Raw genomic sequence first — 25294 nt, 5'->3', positions numbered from 1 at the left:
TCCTGGTAATAAATGCCACGTGTAGTTTACTTATTAATTTATTTTGCTATATTTGTAATTTTTCAATCGTTTTTCTAACATCATATCTTTTTATTTAGAAAATTTTACATCATTGATAAGGTATTTTACTATTATATTATCGAGTACTCGGCCCGTGTGGTACTTTTTAATGAAATATTTCCTTAATAAGACACCATTGACGGTGATCAGCCACATTGAAGTATTTTAAATTGAAAACTTTGTAAAATCTTGTTAGATAAAAGGCTACGAAACATCAGAAATAAACCAGCAACGAGTTGCTCAACTTTCCCGGCAGCATGTAAAATTTTAGTGGCTCCATCTGTTGCCATATTTTATTTTAAAAACGTTTTTATATTTTTTACTGTTATAAATGGCAAAAAGTTTAATTTTGTGGATATGGATGTAAATGCTAGTAAAATCGTCATTAATTCCGACCCTACTGGAGATACACACGACGCCTTTTATCTTCCCACCCCCTTAACCTTTAATTACTAAAATTTAATAGCATCAATCTCCCTAATAAACACACCTCACTGCAAAATTTCAGAAATTTTCGACAAAAATCTAGCTTAAACGAGGGTGAACAAAAACGTCCTCCCCACACACTAACATCCATACATACAGAAAAGAAACCCGAAGTCTTTTGCTTTTCTTAACGTTTCAAGGTTCCGAGTCCAAAAAATGTAAGAATCTTGAGGGGTCATTTTTGACCGATTGCCATACTGCCCCTCTGTTATGACAGCCGGGAAAGTAAAAATGGCAAAAGGGTATGCTCTACCTTAGCCACTTATACGAGCTCTCGACGGCCCTAGTCTCCAGAAACGCTGAATTTCTAATAATTCCGCGATAAAATTGTGGTATAGTCATTACCACAGATTATTTCTTTTATATCAATAGATACTTCAATAATAATGCCGCACAACTATTAAAAGAGAAGCCTGTAGAATACCGTGTATATAGAATTTGGTATGCTTTTCAAGTTTATTGGAGTGTGACATTCTATAGATCTTCTAGTAAGACATCTCGTGAGATATTGAATGCTATCAAAAAGTTTTTATTTATCCTGTAAAATAGACATTCCGCTTTCACTGATTATTATCGATTTAATTAATTTATTTATTTTTAAATTTATAAGGCCGTTGTCTCTAGTTATATTATAGACCTATAAATTTCCACTGTCGTTTGTTCGTCTGTCTTTCCTTAATCTCAAGAATGGAGTTAGATAGATGAGATCCGAGACCATAAATGGAAAGATCAGGGGCAGGAGGCCCTGATTAACTGTATAAAATCTTCCGTTTGTTTTCCGATGTGCATATGATCATGTGCATTAAAAACAAATTTATATCAACACCACTTAACGTTCACCTTTAACGTAGTAATGTTTAATTTAAACTAAACATTCTAAAACAATGAACAATATCTCACATCAGAAACAATGATGTGTTAAATTTCACAATTGTTATAATTAAATCGCACATTTATTTCGAATAACCACAGATATTAACAATACATTAAAACTTTCTGTTCAATATTTGGTTAAAATTGTTCAATGTTTCTCATTTATTAGTGAGAAATATTGAACAATTTTAACCAAAAATACTGGCTGAAACTGTTTTAAAATTGTGTCATAACATTTTTCGTTGGATAGAGATTTTTTTAATTAAATTGTTAATTAATATGCAGGTTAAAAATGAGCTTAGGATCAATACTATTCCTAGATCATAAACATCTTGGACAAGTTGTAAATTCTGATTATTTGGTTGTAAGTTAATGCTAGGAGAAATTCCTACACGACTTTAGTTTTATTAGTGTTTATTAAAAGGTTTAAAGTTTTAAAATATTCATTTAATTTGTTTATGTCATCTTGTAATTTTATTTGGCAGGAATTAGCCATCTTGATATCATCCACGTAGGCGTTGACAAAAGAAGTTAAAAGAGAAAGTGATTTATTAATGTATGCGATGAAGAATAAATTACTAAGAATAGAAGCTTGGAGAATACCTAATAGTGGGGAGAAATGCCGAAAGTGTAAGTCAAGACTTTCATTTTGTAAGAGCGTATTATGCAGAAATTATTAAACCAAGATATAAAGTTAAATTATTTATTTCAAATTTACAGGATAATTCTTCGAGTGGGATGTTCGGTGTAACAGAATCAAAACCTTTAGCTCTGTCTATGTAGACAACAAATAAGATGATTGGATAGTTTAATTCAAAGTTAGATAAAATAACATTGAATTACTGTCTGTCCTTTCTTGATCTCGAGAACGGTGTCATATAGATAAAGTAGAAACCAGATATAAAAGCTTAGGGACAGAAGGAGGCCCCGATTAACTACATACAAACTTCCGATCTAAACCGAAAGTTACATAAATTCAATTCAAAAATTTTCCCCTCAATAGAGTCACTTAGATGACCGACACGACTCCGTTGTTATCAGGAATAGTATGATGTACAGGGGCAAGCCATTACTAATTTGAAATGGAGAACATATTAATTAAATAAATTAAGAATATGATTAAAATTCGCAGCCCCGGCATTGTGACGATGTCACAATAAATAATTGCTTGTAATATACGGGAAATATTGGCAATTTCTCTTAAACAATTCTTCACATTCTTCGTGAACCTATTTTTTACAGTTCAAACGGTGGATCATGTCCTTTTCGTATTCTTCTCCGCACAGAAAGCAATACCAAGATTCTGCTGACTGTAAAGGCTTTTTCTATTTCATTTAGTTCAAGCTGAAATCCGGTACACTATTCAGCAAAAAGCTGTATTCATAAAAGTACAGGACTGTTTCAACATTCGGTATGGAACGATTCCTAATAGTTTCAAGTCTGAAACTTCTGAAACAATTATGACCCGGAATTACTAAACCCTAATGTACAGCACGTAGTATACACTCAGGACTAAAAAATCCAGTAACGAGTTACTCAGCTTTCCCGGCAACATCTAGCGGCGCCATCTGTTGTCATATTTTATTATTAAAAACTTTTTATATTTTAACTGTTATAAAATGAATGAAACCTTAATTTTGAGAGTAGGAATCGGTTATATAAAAAAAATTTAAATGTTAATAACGATTAAAATCGTCATTAAGTCTAACTCTACTGAAGATACACACGACTTCCTTTATCTCCCCACTCCCTCGACCTTTAATCGCCAAAATTTAGCAGTATCAATCCCCCTAAAACACAAACATCCTTGCAAAATTTCAGAAATTTTCGACAAAAATCACAAGAGTTATTAAGCTTCAAAAAGGTAAACAAAATCGTGACCCACAGACTAGTATCCATACATACAGAAAAAAACCCTGAATATTTTTGCATTTCTCAACGTTTCAAGGTGTCCTGAGTTCAAAAATATAAAAATCTTTGAGGAGAGGGGTCATTTTTTGACCGATCGCCATAATTTCCCTTCGTTATATATAACAGAACCGAGAAAGTAAAAATGGTTAACGAGTTTCCTATAAACAGAGTTAAGTGTATACTAAATTATAGAATTCCTGCAGGGTTGTAATGGTAGTACGAGTACTTACTGATAGATGATGATAACATAAGTCTACTGCATTATCATTGCTTCACTTGAATGTTACTCGAGCAATTATAAATACAATTCAATTTTGAAGTCACATTGATAATTTGTGCAATTTATCAAAATGTATATTCCATTACGTTTACCAGGGTTGTCGTAAATAGGTACAGAAATGAGTTATTTCTTAATAGAAAAGCAGATAAACAATGTTTTAAATTTTATATTATTTTTCCATTGTGAATAATCTCTAATAAACAGCAACAAGAAATTATTCTAAAAAGTTATTCTAATGAATTTAAATTACCAAAAATTAATGAAAGGGGTATTTAATTCTGCCATCTAAATCGAGCTGAGAAAATTATCTCTATTATTATTATTATTATTATTATTATTACATTAGTATAAGGCTTATTTCAATTCTAAAAATATTACAATATATTGAAATATACATACTCTGTAGACCAATTTTTGTATTTGAAAGTAAAACAATATCATCTGCATATTGTATTGAGTGGATTACACAATTTCCAATTCTTATTCCATCCTCTGCTTTATCAAATTGTTTATTTATATCAAATATGAAGAAGTTAATTAACAAATCAAATTCGACAAAATTAACTTTTATATAATAATTATAGCTGTTTCGAATGTATATTTAGTGTATAAATAAATAATTTTTCTGAATAATTTCATTTCACCTTATTTATTAACCATTGTATTTATGAATTTTATTTTGTTTTATTTAGTTTTATTCTTAATTTATTTATCTATCTTTACTCATTTCTAGATCTTGCCTTGGATTCATTCTCTTTAGAAATGATTTAACTTCTTAGTTTTATACCATTTTCCTTATATTATTAATGCATTTGGGCATTAAATCAGCTAGTTTGATATTTTCTTATGTATTCTCGACTCTTTCTTAGTGCTTTTAGAGCAGAGAGATTCGGATCTTTCTTCATTTTCCTTGAAGAAAATGAAGAAAGATCCGAATTTTGTGGAAAATTATTTTAAAATTGTTATTTTTTCCTGTGTTGTACCGTTATATTCTACTGATATTTATTAGCGTTCTCGATTGTATTTTATTGTTTTTACATATCTGATTACATTTCAATCATATCGAATCTATAAATTCTTAATAAAAATAAGAAAATCTCTTAAACTCTACACTTAGATTTTTCATTTCCGAAATAAATTAAAATTAATAATGATGGAAACACAAAATAATTATATATTTATATCTATATTAACAGAATATATATTAGCATTATTTTTAGTAGACAGTTATAAAAAGTATAGTTAGGTACAAAAACATTCCTTTAAATTGGCAAAATTTCAAAACCCATTTCTACGTCAGAAAAAAAGTAATGTCATGTTAATTGTTCTTTGATGTATATGTTAATATAATATATTAAAAAAAAAATATTTCAAATAATAATTTTTAGATTTATAATCATGTAAAATCATTTAAAATTAATTTAAAAAAAAACGCTTAAATTTGGCTCCAGGTAGCAATCAAAATATGAGAAATTTAACGTAAATCACACTCATATAAGGATAATAACAACAGATATTAAAATTCAAGATAAATTTTGTTTTAAAAATCACAGGAATAAATCAATAATTTATGTCCCATATTTTAAGACTTATATTTTCCTGTTTCTTAATAACAGTTTACATGTTTTTATAATAAGAAATTAATTTTAAAATATTTTTATTTGCTCTATTTACCCATTAACATTTAAAATTTCCAGAAATATTATTGATAAATTCATATATTCGAGTTAACTTTGTTATTATTATTAATATTATTTAATATTCTATTAATTGTAGAATTATGTGTAGAATAGTTCTGTTGGAAGTTGTATATTGATTGCGATTTATACAAAAATTATCCAGTATTATAAATTAAAAAAAGAAATATATAAAGAAAAAAAATTAAATATTCTGTTTGTTATATAGAACCGAATAAGACTATAAATATTTTAATTTATTATCTAATTAATTATTTTATTCAAATATGTTTAAGCTTTTAAATTTAATTTGACGTTTATTATTTAAAATGAAAATCTTCATGTCTGGCTATTATGCAATTGTAAGTAATGCCCGACAAATGTAATCAAAATTAAAGCCGAATCTTCCGAAGTGTTTATAGTCAACACGAGAAAACTAATTAGCAAAACAATATAGCAGATTCTAAAGTTGTATTTTTATTCTTTCGAATTTAAAACCGTTCTCCACTTTACAGTGACATACGTGATATACTATATAGCCAGACAGCTACAAAAAATTGTATTATTAATCTTTCCTTCTAATCATAATTAATGTATCAGTCGGATTTAACGTTCGGCCGAAAATGAAAAAAAAAAAAAAAAAAAAGAAATAATGATGTTACATTGAGGTTCAAGAGCAATTACCATCCACTATAAAAGTTATCTCGCTGTTGCTTCTTCTCCATATTTGCTCGCGAAGAATCAGATGCGAGAGACCTAAAATAATAATTTAATTAATTAATAATGTATTTTATAAAAATTTTAAATTCAAAAATAATAAAATAAATATATTAGGATAATACAAATTAATTGATTAAAAGAAAATCTTCTAATCAATAGATATTTAGTGTAAGGAAAAAAAAGTATATATGTATATATATATATATAAATCTGAGCAAAATACATTCAAGATATCATTGTCAACGACAGGTAAACTTCCATTATTACGGTGTCGGATATACTTTCGTAACGAAAATACCGTCGTAATTTTTATCCAAGGGTCGTTATCAGTCATATTAGATAGTTTTATAGGAAAGGAGGAAGATAATCAATTGTTAAGGTTCAGGAATGGTGTATTTTATTACTCGGGTGAGATTTTATGTGACGGCCGAGGTCATAAACGATGTATGGTAGCCGTGTTCGGGAGAAAATTATTGATAAAAATGAAAGTTGTACAGTAATATTTGCTACCTGATGTATATTTTCTAACTCGAAATAACTCGGAATTATTTCTTATTTCTTTTTCTTATCACTTTTCTTTTGTAGAATTTTATTGGAAAAAAGATTTAGTTTTGTATCGATCGAATTCGAAACTTTTTTGTACCGAAGTAATAGCGTCGGAGTCATTATCGATCGGATTTAAAATGTGTAAAAACTTTTCCAATAATCGATAAATATTATATTTGATATGATTATTAAAATGATAACATTAATAAAAAAAATAATAAAATTTATATTAAAGTCGTATTATATGACATAAGAACTAACAGTTCGAATTATACATTGTCTTAAATAAATTAAAAATCTAAAAAGAATTAATTATCTTACTTAAAATATTTAAAAAGAATATTTAAATTTTCGTACAGAATTTTTTTTTTCTTTAAAATATCGGATTTTCTATTTTTTAATAAGGAAAATTCAACGTTTTTAAACATCGATAAGCACCATTGATTTATCTTCTTTTAAAAAGACAGTTGTTTTTTTTTCAAATAATCGTAAAATAATTAATTTTATTTTTATTTCCATATTTTAAATCATTATTTTACAAATACTGTTAATAATAGTAAACTAATCCTTTTATTATTTATAATGATTAAATACTCCAGTTATTTATTTAATTACATAAATTTTAACGTAATAAAAACAATCATATAAAAAAAATACGTATTAAAACAAATATTAATTTAGTTTATATATTAAAATTACTGTTTATATTATGATTCAATTATATATTATTATTATTATTATTTCTTTATTAAGTAGATATGATGAAAAGAATAATATTATCAGAAATTTTTATATTCATATTTTATATTTCCTAGACTATAAAAGCATTAAGAAACATTAAAAAATATATATTTATTATTCGAACATTATAGATAATATAACTTCCATTTTCTACTTTCGGACATGCAGAATGCTCGTTACTAAATTTCAAAATGGATAAAAAGTAATAGATTAAAGAGAAACTGCATCATTATCTTAAATATTATATTGAATTTAACATTATAAAATATATAATAATAATAACAATAACTTACAATTTACAAAAGGGACTGCTTCCTTCGCAAGGAATAATTGGTAAATCAACTCCTCGCATCTTCTCCCTTTTACCTAATTCATCAATATCCAATATATCTTCAGGATATATTTTCGAGTCTAAATATATATATATATATATAAAAGTATTTTTTAAATATTATTTTGTAAAAATAACAATTTATAAATACTTACTTTGGCGACATTCTTCGATTTTGTCACCGAAAAGTGCGCATAAAATATTTATCTGGCCTTTAGTAACGCTAAATTTATTATTATCTTCCCAAGGTCGAATTCTAAAGAAACCTTCTGAAAAATATGCATAATTAATTTTTATTTTTAGAAATATAATATAAATAAAATAGAAAATTTCTGTAATTTTTCAGAAATTAATTAATATACTTTTTTCCCCCTATCTGGTAATTTAGTTTTTAATAATGTGTATTTATATATATATAACTTACATATTTAATTGGTTGAATAACTTACATCTTTCTAAATTAAGCAATTAGCGGTTATTTTACGTTTAATTATTCACAGTGTAACTTTATCATGAAATCACGCAAATTTAACGGACAATTTATTACATGAATACTTTATTCAATCGTAAAATTTCCGTATGAATACCACGCTAGCACATTTTACTTTATTGATTTTAGATTATGTTAAAAAGCATAATTTCTATTATAAATACAGAAAAATTTACGTCCATTCAAAAGATATTTATACAATTGTAAATATACTAAAAATACGTGATTAAATTTATTATAATTATTAATACGTAAGTATTTAGATATTTTACTTATTTAATTACTTTTCTTTCGGTGAAACTAGAAAATAATTTGTATATCAACCACGAGATGGCGTATACTTTCCGAATTTTAATTAATTATTAAACTATATTAAAAAAAAACTTTTGAATTTATTTTTAAAAATTAAAATATATTACGCTTCTGTTTTTACAGTTAATATATAAAATATTACGTGATTAATTTTTATAAAATTATAAAACATTTTTGTGGCTTATGAAAACTGAGATGAGATTTTTCTATGGGAATTTTTCAAACTTTTAGTACAGAAAAATTTAAATTAGACAAAATTATTGTCGAGTAAATAAAATACAGAAAATATAATACCTGGTGTCCATGTTGCTGGACCACACAAAACTGTTCTAAAGGCTAAAAAGATGAGAATGGAGGCATACATCCCGTAAACCATGAAAGACATCTTCCCTTCCACGAAATGTCTTCAAAAATCATCAAATTTCTCCTTATTTTGAATTCAAATACAGCTCCGCCCCTTATTCGTTGCCATGAGACCGACACCGATGCTTCTCATATCATTGGTCGATTTCTTTTTTATTTAAAATACGTCAATAGCTTATATTTGTCATTTATATTATAGTATATTTAGCCAATTAAATATTCTTTTATTATTATTATTATTATTATATTTTAGAATTTTTAAACTTTAAAATTAAATTTTATTTATTTATTTTTTAAGTTTAAAAATTACTTTAAAATCGAATTTAAAATTCTAATTAATATATATATAATTATATATATTGTTTAACACAATGTAAATAACTCGACAGGGATGTAAATTATTTTATATATATTTTATAACGTATATAACTTGTTAAAGTGTTGATTTATTACATAATAAGAGAATTTTATGTGGTATAAATCTTAGATAATATTAAATAAACGTAAGAATTGTTTATTCGGCCTTACATAAATGTACGACAGAGAAGAAACCTACCAGGGGCTCTCCAGTTAAAAACGAAATAGTAAAAAAGAAGGAAAGAAAAAAAAAACAATAAAATTTCTTAACATTTTAAACAAATTACGCAAAGTTAAGACTCAAAATATACGAGAAACGAAATAAAATATTAAGAATTTTGTATAATTAAGTAAGAATAAATTAAAAAAATAAAAATATTACGTCTGCGACAGGATTCGAACCTGCAATCTTCTGATTCGAAGTCAGACGCCTTATCCATTAGGCCACGCAGACGACGAACGTTACACCTTCACAGTTATAGTTATTAAAAAGTTTTATTGGTAAAAAAAAAAAGACCCTAGATTTGAAAATCCAAATTTATAGTAATCTTTTATACTCTTTTTTAAAACTTAAAATAAGTTATATATAACCCATAACGTTATTATTTTAAAAAATTATATTACTTTCGTTTTCTAATCGCCTACGTGCATATATGAAAAAAAATAATAATAATAAAAATAAAAATAATAATAATAATATTAAAAAAATGAAGAAATAAAAAGAATTTTAGTATTGTCTCGAATAAAGGATTAACGTAAGCTTTCGCATTACGTCGTTTAAGCTGATTGTCTTTCACCTTTTTTGCTTATTGGATTTAAATCGTGCATAAAATCACTCTGTACAAACACCAAATAAGATTTATATTTTCTTCTTCCATTCATAGCGTATCCGATAATGTAATCAAGATTTTGAGATTTTCGATTTACAAGTATATAATATTATTTTCTAAACTTTGTAAAAAAAAAAAAAAATAATAATAAAAACTTCCCCCATTTTTTTTTTCCTCTCCTCTGAGGAAAACAACAAGATTTAAAACCTTCCTTTTTAAAAGTTTTCTCTTAATACATATATATATATTCAAAAATTTAAATTCGAAACGAAACTTGTTTATAAAAATACTTTCCTAAAATATCACTTCCTGTTTTTTTATGTTATAGATGCCTTTTTTTTATAATAATATTATTATTAGTATATAATATAAATTTTATAAATAGTAGCGACGATTGTAAATCTATTATCTAATAACTAAATATTTCTGTAATTTTTACCGAATTTAATAAATTCAATTTCTCTAATTAAAAGTCATATATAAAATAGAAAAAAAAAATCAAAATTTGTTTAATTAATTAATTAATTATAAATAATTAAAAATTTAATAAAATAAAGTTGATATTTATGATCAAATAATTTTAGTGATTTAGCTAAGAAGAGAATTATTAAAAATGGTTAATGTAACCCTTGGTGACAAGATGGAGGCTCGTTTCTGATTCCAGCAAGGAAACAGTGGGACGCACGTTCTAACCTAACCTAACCTATTCTAATACTTTTGTTGCTAATAATTATGGTAAGTTATTAGAATAGGTTAGGTTAGAACGTGCGTCCCACTGTTTCCTTGCTGGAATCAGAGACGAGCCGCCATCTTGGCACCAAGGGTTACATTAACCTTAAAAATTTATAGTAAAAATTTATTTATTTACTTTCTTTTTTTTTGGAAAAATTGAAATAATTGAGATATGTTTAAGAGAAGAGACATCAAACTATAACTAAAAATCTCACTAAATTATGATTTATATTATAAAATGGTAGAAAATTTGACATTTTCTGTGTCATAAACAACGAGAGAAAATTGCTTTAGGATTTTTATTGCAGAAAGAAAATATCGAAGCGACGCTTTAAATAAATATATAATATGAAATAGGATAAGAATATTGATAGAAACGTCAATTTAGTCAAGTTATATAAATAGAACCAAGAAAAACAAAGTTAAACGAATCACCAAGAAAATAAAAGCTATAAATTTTATAACTACATGTTTTATAATCTGAAGTTTAATTTATTCTTTAAAAAAAAGGTATCTACAGAAATATATAACTGTATTTATATATTGTGACGCAAGAATTGGATGATATTTTCTTCTATTTATTTGTTTACTTTAAATATAATCTACTTTAATAATGTTCAATAATCTTGGATTATGAGTTGAAACTATAAAAGTTCTCTACATTGAATTAACTTAACAAACTTAAACTTTTGTAGGGAAATTTTGTATAGATGAAATCGTGCAGCACTACCTAAGTCCCATGGCAATGTATTTTAACCAACCTTAGAATACTAACCATGAGTAACTTATATCCTCAAAGCTTCAGACTTCTATCTTCATTAGAAGTGGAAAAAATTTGAGTTGTAAGATTTGAAGGACGATACAAAGCAAGTTAAATAAGAAGTGTTTAAAAATGCGGTTAATGTTACCTATGGTTCCAAAATGGCGGCTCGTCTCTCATTCCAGCAAACAGAAGAAAGGAAACAGTGGGAATGCACAATCTAACCTAACCTATTCTAATAATTTTGTTGGTAATAATTATGGTAATTTATTAGAATAGGTTAGGTTAGGTTAGGTTAGAACGTGCGTCCCCACAGTTTCCTTTTTTCTGTTTGCTGGAATCAGAGACGAGCCGCCATTTTGGAACCATAGGTAACATTAACTAAAAATGCTAATACGACAGTGTTAAGATTAGTTCATACTGAGCCCGATTCGCTAGCAAAATACAAAAAGTAAAATGAATTTTACGTCATTAGTGACGTTGTATCTGGCTAATGTTTCAGTTTAGCGTAATCATGTTGAATTTTTTTTTTTTTTTTTTTTTTTTTTTTGCTAGCGAAGAAATGTACCACCAAACAGAAGGCGGATTTACTAACTTAAAGAGATGGAAAATCCAAGACGGCGGCAACAAAGATAGCAGATGCAACCAGTATCGTAATTAGCTTTTTATATACCTCGTGGAAGATCTAATTTTGGATCTCTTTTTTTCCAAAAAACTGGGAGATCAAATTTAAATCTTAAAAAAACAAATAAGTACGACAGAAATAATCGGTTAATTTTAAACTTTATCCAAAAACATGATATGGATCAATATGTAACCGGTTCAAACACCGTTATTATGTAGGAATTATTACATCCACAGACTCCAAACATTCTAGCCAATCACAACTTTATTTTAGCCAGATGCATTTCAGAAATTACACTATTTCCCTTCTCAGTGAGCTTTCTTTCAAACAAGCCAAACGAAGCACAAACACTTTTTTGATACTCTTTCACAATATTTCAATATACCAACCGTTTTTTCTATTTCCATAATAGCGAGGTTGAGGCCGAAGTTTTAAACGCGAAAACGTGTACGTCGGACGTTTGGCGCCGCTTTCCTGTACGCCTAGAAGTTTGACAATGGCGTTTGGAATGTCGAGCATGATTCCAATGACTTTCCAAACGCCATTGTCAAACTTCTAGATTTACAGGAAAGCGGCGCCGAACGTCTGACGTACACGTTTTCGCGTTAAAAACTTCGGCCTCAACCTCGCTAATAAAATCATTTTTTCCTGTGTTCTTTTTTTTAACCATACACATTCCGCACAGTTTTCTTGCCGTCATTACTTTTCATTCGTTGTTTCTCATCTAATTCACCAACACTCCTACTCCATAGTACTTTTGGAGTCTGTAGATGTGATAATTTCTAGAGAATAACGGTAAGTAATTCTCCATTGTTGTTTTTTTCTTGTTTCTTCCCTTCCTTTTTAATACATTGATGCAAGATAATAGCATTATTACCAACTCTCTGTTATCAGCTGTCTTGTTGGAATGACGTTTACCTTCTCACGCACCCGAAACGTTAAGTTCATAAAGAAGTACTGAAATAATAAAAAGTAGAAATATATTTAGTCATATTTTTGTTGAACTTAATTTAGGTATAACAGTAAACATTAGAATATTTCACGAAGCAAATATATCCTACGAGGGATTTCCAAATCATACTAACAATAGGCCTATTTGGCATATTATACTGATTGCTATATATTTATGACGCATATTATTAAAGAATTTTAATAAGTATGAATGAGCAAAGTAGAACAATTCGATAATCGTGATGTAAACAATTTAATTAATATCTCAATTTTATCTTTAATATCGATCAGTTGTTTCTTATCTAGCAACTTAAAGATTTACAGTATTAAACATAAACATTGATGCAATAACTTTAACATTGTTTAACCTACATTTAATTTTATCTTAGCTTTAATAATTGTATTTATCTTAGAATAAATACAATTATTCCAATTAATCTTGTGTATATTTTGTAATAATTTTTTTTTTATTAAAGACTGCTATTGGCATATTAAATACGTTCACAAATATTTATAAATTACTTGTTTTTTTTTATTTAAAGCCTTTTATTTTATTTAAAACTCACAAAAATTTAATGTAGTCTGTGCAAAGTAAGGAATGCATACTATTGTGTGTCGTTCAAATTGTGTGTGGGAATGCGTAACCTATTTTTTCTAATAAAATTAACTTAGATTGGCATAGTTCCTCCAAGAAAGTTTCTATCCGAAAGATCTAGATTCAATTTGGAACCTCCAATTTTTCATAAATAATTCTAAAGATCGTTGAATCGTTTCTCATCCATTGCTTATTCTGGCCAACTCTAAGCTAGTCTTAATGAACTAGAATCTCGTCTTTACTAATAAAACAATGAATTATTTAGAGAAGCATTAAAATATCAGCTTATTGTCCTGAAAAATCTGAGTTTAAATCTAGTTATTTTCATGATTTTTTGTAAATACTACAGGTAGCGTTTTTTTTTTCATTCTTCATCCATTCCGGTCGACTCCATTGGAGGTTACGTCTATCTGCAGTGGCGGAAAATAAGTCAAACAAAATAATCATATTTTCAATCTTCATAGAATGAATCTGTTTCTTCTAAATTAATTGACCGATCATTATTTACTGAATTAGTCCAGTAGCTGCTAATTTTACATAGGCTACTTACGAAATGAAAAACTGATGATAAATTTGCATCTCTTGTAATTAATTTATCGGAATATGACTTCACTGTATATAGCATCATGAAGGAACTGCAAACAATGTAACAGATTATCTTTGTCGTTATCCTGCTCAGACTGACACTTATCCTATTTATGCAGCAATTGTGTGTTCATCTGACAAAACTCTAATCCCTATTGTACCCAAATCAAGGCCAAATTATCTCAAGAATCAACAAGTAATCACTTATGACAGCTCCAGAAAGTCTTTCTGATGGAAGATAATTGTTTACTTCGTACCGTTTCCACACCACTACTATTTGCAAGTGCATTGTTATACCGGCATCACATCAAATAAAAGTTTTGAAGTTGTCAACGTGATGATGCTCATTGTGATGCAAAGAAAAACTACTATTAAACGTATTCGTGAATATTACTGGTGGAAAAACTTCACAAATGCTTAAAAAGATATGTTTGTTCATGTCACTCTTCTCAACCTGTGAATCGACATCGCCATTTCTTTTACTAGCCCATTTCACATGTTCTTTTGGAAGTAATCTCTGCTGATCAAGTAGTATCATTGCCTGTTAAGCTTAGTTTACTCTGAGCGCGATTCGCTAGAGAAAGCAAACACAGCGAATAACACGTCAGACAAATGACTAATCTTGCTTGCAAATGATTGGCTGCTTAAAATTTTCAATCGCTTTTTGCTTTTCTCATTCGTTTTCAGTGTGAACTAACCTTTAGGCTATTGATTTAGGTAATAAAAATCTAATCGTCCCTAACAATCATGCAATAAGATTTATTGCTCGAGTAACTCCCACAATATCAGCAGATACCATAATTCAGCCATTAGAAACAGATATCATTTATCATTTCGGGCCACCAGCTATATACATTTCTAATAATGGACCTATCTGCCTTTACATCAAAACGGGTACTCTACACCTTCCGCAAATACGGAATTATGCATGCCTTACACCTTTATACACATCACAATTCGTTAGTTAAACGTGCTAATGCTACTTTAATTTCGATCTTAAGAAGACTCGTCCTACAACTTATAAATAATGTTCACTTACATATAACTGGCCTTAGATTGCAGCTTAGCAAAGTATACTCATTTATCACCATTCTATCTTTTACAGGGATTTTCACCTCGCTTACCCAAGCTGAACACTCTCATGCTATCAGTAGGGAGCGATTTGATGCCAATAGGCTTGTTATTATTTTTACAGTTACAACCGAATATAAGAGACAACCTTATTGACAAAATACGCGAAAATATATTTGAGCGGTGATCGTACGTTAAATGATGTAAAAGGATTTTAGAAAGTTTTGTGACGTGCAGTCGTGGCCGAGTGGTTAAGGCGACGGACTAGAAATCCGTTGGGATCTTCCCGCACAGGTTCGAATCCTGTCGACTGCGTGATATAGTAATTTTTTTTATTTTTATTGTATTTATTTTGCTGCTATCTTTCACTCATATTTTAATATCACAAATTTCATAAATGCAACAGACTCTCGGTAATTCGAACTCGATGATGCCGCCTCCTGTTTATTTGAATCAAGAGCGCGTGTTTCGTTAACATTTTCTTCCCATTTTTGAAATTTAAAGATCAATTAATTTAAAAAAATAAAATTTAAAAATATTTCAAATCATTTTACTTTCCTGGTTGTTATATAGCTTCAAACGTATGGCGATCGGTGTAAAAATGAACCCCCTCCTCCAAGATTTTTACATTCTCGGACTGAAGGGACCTTAAAAAGTTGAGAAATTCAAAAAATTCGGGGGTTTCTGTAGGTATGGATGTTAGCGTATGTGTGTATGGGGAAGGCACGATTTTGTTTACCCTCTTTGAAGCTTAATCCTGTGCTTTTTCTCGAAAATTTCGAAAATTTTTCCTAATACACTATCATTTAATAGCATCAATCTCCTAATACAGGAGATTGATGCTATTATATTTTGGTGGTTAAAGGTCGAGAGAGTGGGGAGATAAAGGAAGGTTGACATATTCCTAGTAGAGTTGGACTTAATGACGATTTTACTCGTTATTAGTATTTACATTTTTTTTTTTTTTTTTTTTTTTTTTTTTTTATAAAACTCATCTCTACCCTCAAAATTAAATTTTTTTGCTATTTTATAATAATTAAAAATAAAAATTTGACGCCACCAAATGTTTCCGGGAAAGTTAAGCAACTCGTTGCCGGATTTTTTGGTGCGGCAGTCAACGTGTAAAGTCAATACAAAAATAATTATACGAACGTCCAAAACTATTTCTAGACCATATATTTCAATGTTTATGGAAACTGGATATATTGTGTACAGTATACATGTATGGGGCACACTCGCACATATACAGTCAACAAAATATTGTTGGCACGCCATTACTTAAAAGTTTCTAAAACATATTTATTGTATACTAGAAACCATATTATATGTCTGTATATATTTATTTATTTTTATTTTAAAATAAATACAAATTTAAAAAAAAAAATCACAAAACAAAATACTATTGAAAATTATGCCAGAAAATTATTGGCAAGGTGACAAACATATAATTTTGTCATATTGAAACTATTTAGTATTTTGTAGACCCTCCTTTTTGTTTAAAAATTGTTTTTCAATGACAAGGCATTCTTGTAACAAGTTTTTCACAGACTTAACGATCAATTTTATTCCATACCAATTCTATCATCTGTTTCAACTCGTCTTTGCTTTTTTGGATATCTATTGGCTAATTTTTTATTATTATTTATTCCTGTGGATGTTTAATGGGATTTAGATCCACATCAATCCAAAGTGATAACGTCCTGAGATTTCAAATATTTTTTTCACTACCTTAGTTGTACACTCCGGATTGTTGTCATGTTGGAAGACAAAAATTTTTTCTAATCCTAATTTAATGGCTGATATATTGTAAAAAGATTTTCACACAATACCGTTTCTTTCTCGTCATCCTGCTCAGACTGTCCTACTGAGTTACTAACTACAGTACAGTCTTTAGTCACTCTCGAGATACTTTTTAGCCCATGCACGTCATTTTTTATTGTCTTGTTTGCTTATCCACGATTTTTTTCCAAGCAAATCTATCACGATAACCAGACTCATGCTATCTATTTTGAACAGTCTGAGATTTAACGCTGTCATTATCTGATATTTCCAATTCATTGCCTGTTTTAACTGCACTTATAACAGCATTATTTCTCAATTTCTTCTTGATCACTCTACTCTGGGGCGAATTTGTTTTCCTTTTTCTTCTTTCTGTCTTCGTTTCTACTTTGCCAATGAATTTAAACTTATTAACAATATTTCTGACAGAGACTCCAGCATTCCAAGTTTTTCACAATTTTATCCAAGTATGTGCCATGTTCAAATTGTCTAATATCATTAAACCACTCACATTTTTTCAAGGCAAAGAGGCTTAAAATTGTAAATTACCTTTTAACAATCTTGCTTTATTGCGTTATTTATTTCTATTCATATTTTTTTAATTGAAGCAATCGATAATGAAAATAAAACTCATGATGATATAAAAAAATAGAAATGAAAAATAATAAATAAAGATATTTATAAGCGCATTATTCGTATGAACTAAAATATCGATTAATGATGAATTGGTACGAAAATAATTTGTTATTTTACATTTTCATGTTTTAAGTGACTCATTCCTTAGTAAATTCTTGTATTTCCCCCCTTTCTTTTCTATATTTTAACTTTTTCCAATATATAAGAATAAGGAAACGTATTCATTTATTAGACTATATCGACCAGAATGGTTACAATTGCTTTAGTCTAAGAAAATTAGAGTTTATACGAGGTACTATTTAATACACGTCATACTTATATAGCTTGTAATGTGGCGTCATCTAATGCCGATATTTGGCAGCACTAATAAAAAACAAAATTTAATGTGTATAACAGTAAACTCCCTCTAACTCGAACTAATAGGGGTTGAAGGTCATCGAGTTTACGAAAGTTTGTGTTAGCAGGACGTTTTCTCCGATGAAGTGGATATTCAGTACAGTAATTTTACACAGGCTTAGTAGGTTATACTACTTGAATTTATTATTACAGGAAAGGAGCTCAAAAACTATCGTGACAGTACAGCTTACAGTAATGTACAGTCTTTAGTCACTTACCGATTACAGTAATATAATGCGCGGTATCGCAAAGACTTCCGGACGTAATTATAATTAAAATTACTCGTTAATTATAATTTTTCTATTGTTAATATTATTTTAAAAACTGCTGTTCAATTTTTCGAAGAAGTTTGTCCGAGTTACGCGAAGTCCGAGTTAGCGGGTGTTTACTGTACTTGAATTCTGATTGATTAATAATGCAAGAGAATTTATAATCGATATATTAATATTAATTATAAAAGTTCGTTTAATTTTAACCAATTAATTTTCTTACAAGAAATAGTTTCGGTTGTTTTCTCGATATATAAATCATTCTCCATTAACCGAATGAACTTGCAACAGATTTCGTACGATCTGGATATTTGCCAAATTCGCTTTCATTGAGGAAGAATGTCAAGGGAGGAAAATTTAGCGAAATAAATTCTTATAAGGAAAGTATAAAATATTTAGAAAGTATATAAGGAGGAATAATTTGCTAGTTAGAACTGCATTGATTCAACGCCAATGTTTAATGCTGAAGTAATCAAAAGGTAAGATGAAAAAAACTGAGTTACTAATTTCTCTATTGTTTTTATTTTGAAAGATTTCCAATGTTTTCTATTTTTTTCCGCTTGTATAATTCTAGAGTTTACTTGTTCTGTGATTTGATTTGATGATATAACAAGTGTAATAAAATAATTTAAAAAATTCGTATGCCTCGTTTTATTAATACTTGCAAACAATTTTAATTTAAGGAATATTGTTTAAATATTTGATAAAAACCCACAAAACTTTGCAAATATTTAAAAAAAAAAAAAAACATTTATTTTTAGAACAGAATCACGTTTAAAATTTTAGATCTTACGAAAACATCTTCCACATTAATTATCATTTTTAAAATGTTAAAATTATTAAGATATTTTTATAGATTAATTTATTAAATTATAAAATATAAAAAATAAAATTTGTTATATGTATAATAATTTTGTTTAAATTAAAAAAATCATCATATTTGTTTAATTTAATTTTCTTTCTTCGTATAGTTATTTTTGACAGGAGGGGGCGTATTTCAGTCAGGATACAAGATGGCGTCTATCGTTTGTTTATAAAACTGGAGTTCCAAAGGAACGTAAAATGATGAACTTGCAAAAATCGATTCGATTAGTGAGAAGGTAAAGAATGGAAGACGAAGCTGAATTAAGGGAGAAAATATTTCATAATCTAATTAGAGAATATGTGGTAAGCTTTAATGTATAATGCAAAATATCTTTGACATTTTTAAAATTTACCATTTATATATAAATGGTAAATTTTATATTATATATATATATATATATATTAAAGTTTAAGATTGATAATTGTAATTTATATTAATCAAATTACCTGAAATTTTACAGGAAGGAATAGGCTTTCAGGAAGTGTGTTGTATTAGTCATATAATAAATGAAAATATCCTACATTTTAAATCAATGCTAAATAATTAATTAACAATAAGAGTATTGTTATTTAATTATTTATGAATACTTTTCTAAATGACCTCAAAGTATTTAATGAAAACAATTTCATTACATGTAATGAACAACATTAAATAATTGCAGCTTCATAATTAAGAATAGACTAACATTATATAACACAATCAAAGAATACAACATAATTGTCAAGAAATGAATTAATGAAGTACGTTGCTTAACGTAACAGGTTGATAAAAAGTTTTTCGAAGTTGCGGTAGTAAAAAGAAATTATTTTCTGTAACCGATGGTTTCGACGCTGGCTGATTTAATTGTAGCCGTTTCGCATAAAATACTAATGAAATTAGAATGTTTCTTGGTTTAAATAGTTTGTTAGACACGATGTATTTTTAGAAAGGAAAACCAAGGTTGGATTAACTTCAAAGTAATTAACATAATTTAATTTTTTTTTTTTTAACCTAAAATTAAAATTAAATAAATTTGAGGGCCAGAGCAATGACCTGTAATATTAGAAATTGTAATATGATTTAGATAAGTGATGAAAAACTGCTTATTTTGCATTAATAATGTTTACTTGTTGATTCATTTAGATGACAAGTCTATAATAGAAAAATAAAAAAAATAAGATTGGATATATTACTGGAATATTAAACTTATATTTTTAATTTTTGATTCTAAAAATTCAAATTGGAAAAAGTTCAATTCTTTTTGTTTGTAATAAATATATATATTGTGTGTGTGTGTGTAAATCAAATAGTTTTTAAATGCTTCTCTTTTGATTGCCATAATAAATTTGATAGAAAATGATTTTTAAATTAAGAAATTGAAAGGTGCATAACATGAAAACATTTTAAACTTGTTAACTTATAATGGCTTGTGTGACATTTTAACTTGAATTGTTTTGTGTATTATCCTACTTTGTTAAAGTAATTTGGAATTTGAAGTGTTAAATTTATTTTATTTGGATACTATATTTAAATATAGTAATTAAATTTAAGAAAAATTTTAAATGTTTAATAATGTGTAAATACCATATATATATATATATAAGTGCATTTTGATTATATATGCACCATTAGTTTAGAATATGGATTTTTTTTTTACGGAGGGGAAACTTTCAATAGTAATCAATTTCATTAAGTTTTTTAAATAAATTATAAAAATAATACAAATACAATGAAATAGTTAATAGTAGCAGTGGCATGTCCATAGTTGCCAACAGTCAGCATTTTATATACTCTGTCAGTGGATAGGCTGCTTTTCCATTTTGTCAATGTTTTTAAACAATTTGATGTTATCACATAAACATTTCATTTAATGAGTCTAATACCAATATATATGCCTAAGACATTATTTGTATTTTATTATGAATGACTGAAATGAACCAGAACGACGTTCTTAGATTCCTTCAATTGGGAAAGAACAAATATTGATATTTTTATATATGTATGAAAATTTTAGCTTGAGTATGATCATTTTAAATGGCACATACGATAGATAAATTGCATCTTTAAGTCTGGCAATGTTACTGCCATTATGTTGGTGGTTAAATCAATTATGGCAGACTCATCGGGAGGAAATGAATTACTCTTTCGGTTAGACCAAATTATTGAGCAGCGCTACAGTTTCTCCTCCCAAAAAGAAGAAACATTGCTTCAACACTGAAGAATATACAGGTCATGTATGAATTTTCTCAAGAAAAGAACCATAATCAGCCTTACTATTTTACAAAGATTTGTAATCTTTGTAAAATAGTAAGGCTGCTGAAAGTTTTGCCACACAGCAATACAAGGCCTCCTCCTGCATTGCTGTGTGGCAAAAATAAAAGATATTCAGTAGGATAAAGAAAAAAATGGACAGAGATAGGAAATAAATTACAACTAGAAAAATCATTGGCCTTAATAATTGCAGTGAAAGTCATAAAATGGTTGATAGCAACTGTAATGATACATTGTAACAAAAGAAATTATTAATAAAGCCAAACATTGCACACAGACATATAACAGGAGGCACTCATCATGCAATATCAAGACTCATGACACACCAAGATGGAACACTGTAAATCTAGGTATAGATTTGTGTTCTGTAAAATACTTGACCTTCTTTAAATTGTGATGTTAAAGAGTATAAAGCTACTTCCATACTCTTGACAGTGTTTAGGAAGAAAATTCTGTACATTAAATTTTGTTTATTAGAGGTATCTCTGTATATGATATCATATAAACCTATTGATGGCAATAGCTTTATATGATATCATATACAGAGATACATCTAATAAAATTTAATGTACAGAATTTTCTTCCTAAATTTGAGGTGTCCAGGATAAAATGTACCTTTTTTTTAGTGAATTTTGTCATGTACAAGTACATGTTGAGAAGTTTTTACTATAAAACTAATAATATATGTCCATACCTAGAAATTCACAAGGAGATCTATGTATCATGACTGAGGAGGGTCCTGTTAGGTCCAAAATGAATATCATAAATACATAGAAGAAAATTGTCTCTCAAGGTCATTCTGTCCTGTGACCTAGTTTGATAAGTCTCTACAGGAGAAGTGTGCTAGCACTAAAAATAGGAAATGGACATTATTTTTTATTGGAAATAAAATATCCATCAAACCTTTGGAATGCTTTTATTGTTAATGAAGATGAACAAATAAAAGTAAAGTCTCCATACAGCATTTATCCGTGTGTTTCTTCTAATTTCATCCTTTTTTAATTTGGAAGAATTAAAAACACTACCCCTGTGGTATTACTGTAAAACTTATTACATCCTCCTTTTTTTCCTTCCATAACTTTATTACATCCTACTACACTAAAATATTGTTTCTTTATTCCAGAAGAAACTTCACTGATTTTGCCATGTTAGCTCAGTCGTAACTTTGTTGTTTGTAACTACAAAGTACGCTTGCGTCTCCATCAATAGTGCAAAACTTATAGGCAGTGAGCCTGTAGTAGATTCACTACATTGTTTATTTTCATTGTAGTTCTGTTTTTACAAGTATTCAGTTATATACAGTATAATTACATTTACATTGCTGTCTACTACAATTAAAGAAAATGCAGTTCATTACAATTTTTAATACAGATATTTAAATTTTATTTGCTGCATTATTACAAATGAGGTTATTGCGAATATATTTAAATATTAGTAAAATAATTCTTGAGGTTATTCGGATACACTGGAAATGAGAATTTATCCTATAAGAAATAATGGAAAACACCTCTAATATCCAAATTCCTGATATTCAAATTATTTTCAGGACTATTTTTATAGAGCTTTCAGCTATATCCTATTATCTGAATATAAAATAAAATAATTTAAAAACTTAACATGCAATTTTAATCAATTTGTTGCTTTTACTGTGCTTATAATAATTCTTATTTTCTATATATCTATACTAGAACAATATAAAATTTGTAATTGTGCATGCATGCGCGCACACAGTTTCAATTAACCCAAGAGTCATTGAAGTGGTGTTTTGCATTGAGATCAGTTGTATAAGAGTGCTTTGACAATAAAAACAAGAAAATTAGTACAATAGTGTTTTACAAATCTTGGTTTAGTGATTTGTGATACTTGAAAAGATTCTAGATGTTTTAAAAAAAAAAAAAAAAAAAAGAATTTACATTGGTGATTTTTAATGACTATGAATTTTAAAAAATTAATGGTTAATACAATTAAAATTTCTTTAAAGTTCTATTTTATATATTATATAAAATAGATAAAATACATAGTAATAAAATGTTGTTATAAAATCTATCACTTTGTACCAAACACGTTCAAGTTTTTGATTATCTGATGTACCCTCAGTCTGCATTACTTTGGATAATTAGGACATGCTACTATGTATGGATTGCTTTTTGTGTGGCTCTGTAAGATGTCTGTCACGATGAAAATATATCCTATTTCCCAGAATACTAAAGAAATAAGAATTGCTATTGGTTACCATCAATTTAATTAGTTCAGAAAAATTATAGAGTAACTTATTGCCAGTTTATTTTTACAGAAATTAACCAAAAACATTATAATTGAACAATACAGCCAAACTCCTATTGGTCTATAATATGGCTAATTAATTAAGATAATAAGTAATTTGAGCTAGATGTAGGTAGTTAAGCAACTATCTCACACTGAATTTAATTCTTACAGTTAGAAATAAATTAATTTAGGATATTCTGGAAAAAAGTGATTTTGAAGATGTAAGTTGAGATGCAAGTTGCATCTCCTGTCTATCATGCAGATACTTTGCCAGTTATGCTACACAGACCTCTGTCTTATTTTCACTTCCAGATCAATAATTTACAAGATATAATCATACGACTGGTCATTTATGCATTTGTAGCTTGATAAGAATCCAACTGTATTGTTAATTATTAACATATGGTTTGGCTGTATACATAAAAACCTTATATTTAATATGTCAAAATATAACATGTAAGTAAACTGAATTGATCCATCCTATGTTTTAAAGAAAAAATTCTAGAAAATCCAGGAAAAAATATATTAAAACACATTGAAATTATCAAAAAATATTAAATATCATATAAGATGCAAGATGTCAGATCTTGTGATATTTGATAACTAATTTCAAGATTCTAATGAATTTAGCATATCAACAACGGTGCTTTAATAAAAATAATTACAAGTAATAATTTTAAATTTGATATGTTATTGAAAAGTAATAATTAATTTTATCATATTAATTTAATATTTTAAAGTTTACAAATTTGAATAATAAAAATTCAGTTTGAATTCCTGATATATTTGAACCACAAAATGAAAGCAGGATGAACTGGTCATTTTAATTCTTTTAATATAAGTTAATATACTGACACACACTCGCCTGAAATTATGATGGCATATATCACTACAGTAAAGAAATAAGGCATGGACAAACTTGGTCTAATGGTCTTAAATGTTCTTAAAATTAATCATATTTTTTTTGTTTTTTTTAATAAACTCTGTTTACAACATATATAAAAATATCATCTTCAGGAACAGTTTTATCAAAAAATTAGAACAAAATCTTTAAATTAAAAACTTCACTTGCTATGTAAATTCAAAAAAGAAAATAATTAAATCAATCTAAATCTGTCAATATAAAATAAAATTAGAAATTAGGTTCTTACTTCAAAGTTATGTAATACATTTGGTCCTACTGCTTTCGTTTTTATTAATTTTTGAGAAAGCCCTGAACTTTTGAGGCCTAATCTTGTTTTTTATTTGGTTTTTTTTCAAGATTTTCCTTTGTTATTAAATGAAGAGGCAGAGACTAAGGAAAATGTTCATCTTAAAGTAACCAGGGGCCGTGTTTTGGTCACCGTCTCTGGTCCCTGGTCTCTAGTCTCTCTCAAGCCAGTCGCTGATTGGCTAATCATTTGAATTAGCCAATCAGCGACCGGCTTGTGAGAGATGAGAGACCAGAGATGGTGACCAGAATACAGCTCCAGAACTTGTTTAATTTAAATAAATGTTTTTGGCTCTTTTTGAGCTTTCATCAGTTCAATCTTACAAAAA

The 25294-nt window shown here is 27.8% G+C and overlaps 3 protein-coding genes and 2 non-coding genes across 7 annotated transcripts in view; 3 read left to right on the top strand and 2 right to left on the bottom strand.

The window, feature by feature from the left end:
* Window positions 1-5742: 5742 nt before the first annotated feature.
* Window positions 5743-14005, bottom strand: LOC136990125 (uncharacterized). 2 transcript variants are annotated; one of them, XM_067288498.1, is made up of 5 exons: window positions 13987-14005; window positions 8721-8937; window positions 7780-7890; window positions 7587-7704; window positions 5743-6042 (listed from the first exon to the last, which is right to left on the bottom strand). In XM_067288498.1, the coding sequence occupies exons 2-5, from the start codon at window positions 8809-8811 to the stop codon at window positions 5967-5969; spliced, it is 396 nt and encodes a 131-aa protein (XP_067144599.1). In that variant the 5' UTR covers window positions 8812-8937; window positions 13987-14005; the 3' UTR covers window positions 5743-5966. The 2 variants fall into 2 exon arrangements, with proteins under 2 accessions (XP_067144599.1, XP_067144597.1); XM_067288496.1 differs by lacking the exon at window positions 13987-14005 and having other exon boundaries at window positions 7780-7893.
* On the bottom strand, window positions 9528-9600 carry TRNAR-UCG (transfer RNA arginine (anticodon UCG)). Its single transcript has one exon. It is a non-coding gene; the product is annotated as a tRNA-Arg (tRNA).
* Window positions 11787-25294, top strand: part of Mlc1 (Myosin light chain alkali) — a 105050-nt gene continuing 91542 nt past the window's right edge. The window contains exon 1 of the mRNA XM_067288495.1: window positions 11787-11791. The gene's annotated coding sequence lies outside the window, so the exon portion shown is untranslated. The remainder of the gene's footprint in view (window positions 11792-25294) is intronic.
* TRNAS-AGA (transfer RNA serine (anticodon AGA)) lies at window positions 15529-15610 on the top strand. Its single transcript has one exon. It is a non-coding gene; the product is annotated as a tRNA-Ser (tRNA).
* The window catches only part of lili (LMBR1-like protein), a 37087-nt gene continuing 30509 nt past the window's right edge, over window positions 18717-25294 (top strand). The window contains exons 1-2 of one of the 2 annotated variants that reach the window (XM_067288477.1): window positions 18717-18854; window positions 19347-19542. In XM_067288477.1, coding sequence (XP_067144578.1) covers window positions 19483-19542 — 60 coding nt within the window. In that variant the 5' untranslated portion in view covers window positions 18717-18854; window positions 19347-19482. The remainder of the gene's footprint in view (window positions 18855-19346; window positions 19543-25294) is intronic. The other variant, XM_067288478.1, reaches the window with a different exon arrangement.

Source organism: Centruroides vittatus, unplaced genomic scaffold, assembly GCF_030686945.1.
Source record: "Centruroides vittatus isolate TY-2023 unplaced genomic scaffold, ASM3068694v2 scaffold_861, whole genome shotgun sequence".
NCBI lineage: Eukaryota > Metazoa > Arthropoda > Arachnida > Scorpiones > Buthidae > Centruroides > Centruroides vittatus.
Note: the sequence above shows the minus strand (reverse complement) of the source record. Positions and strands in the feature narration are given on the sequence as shown.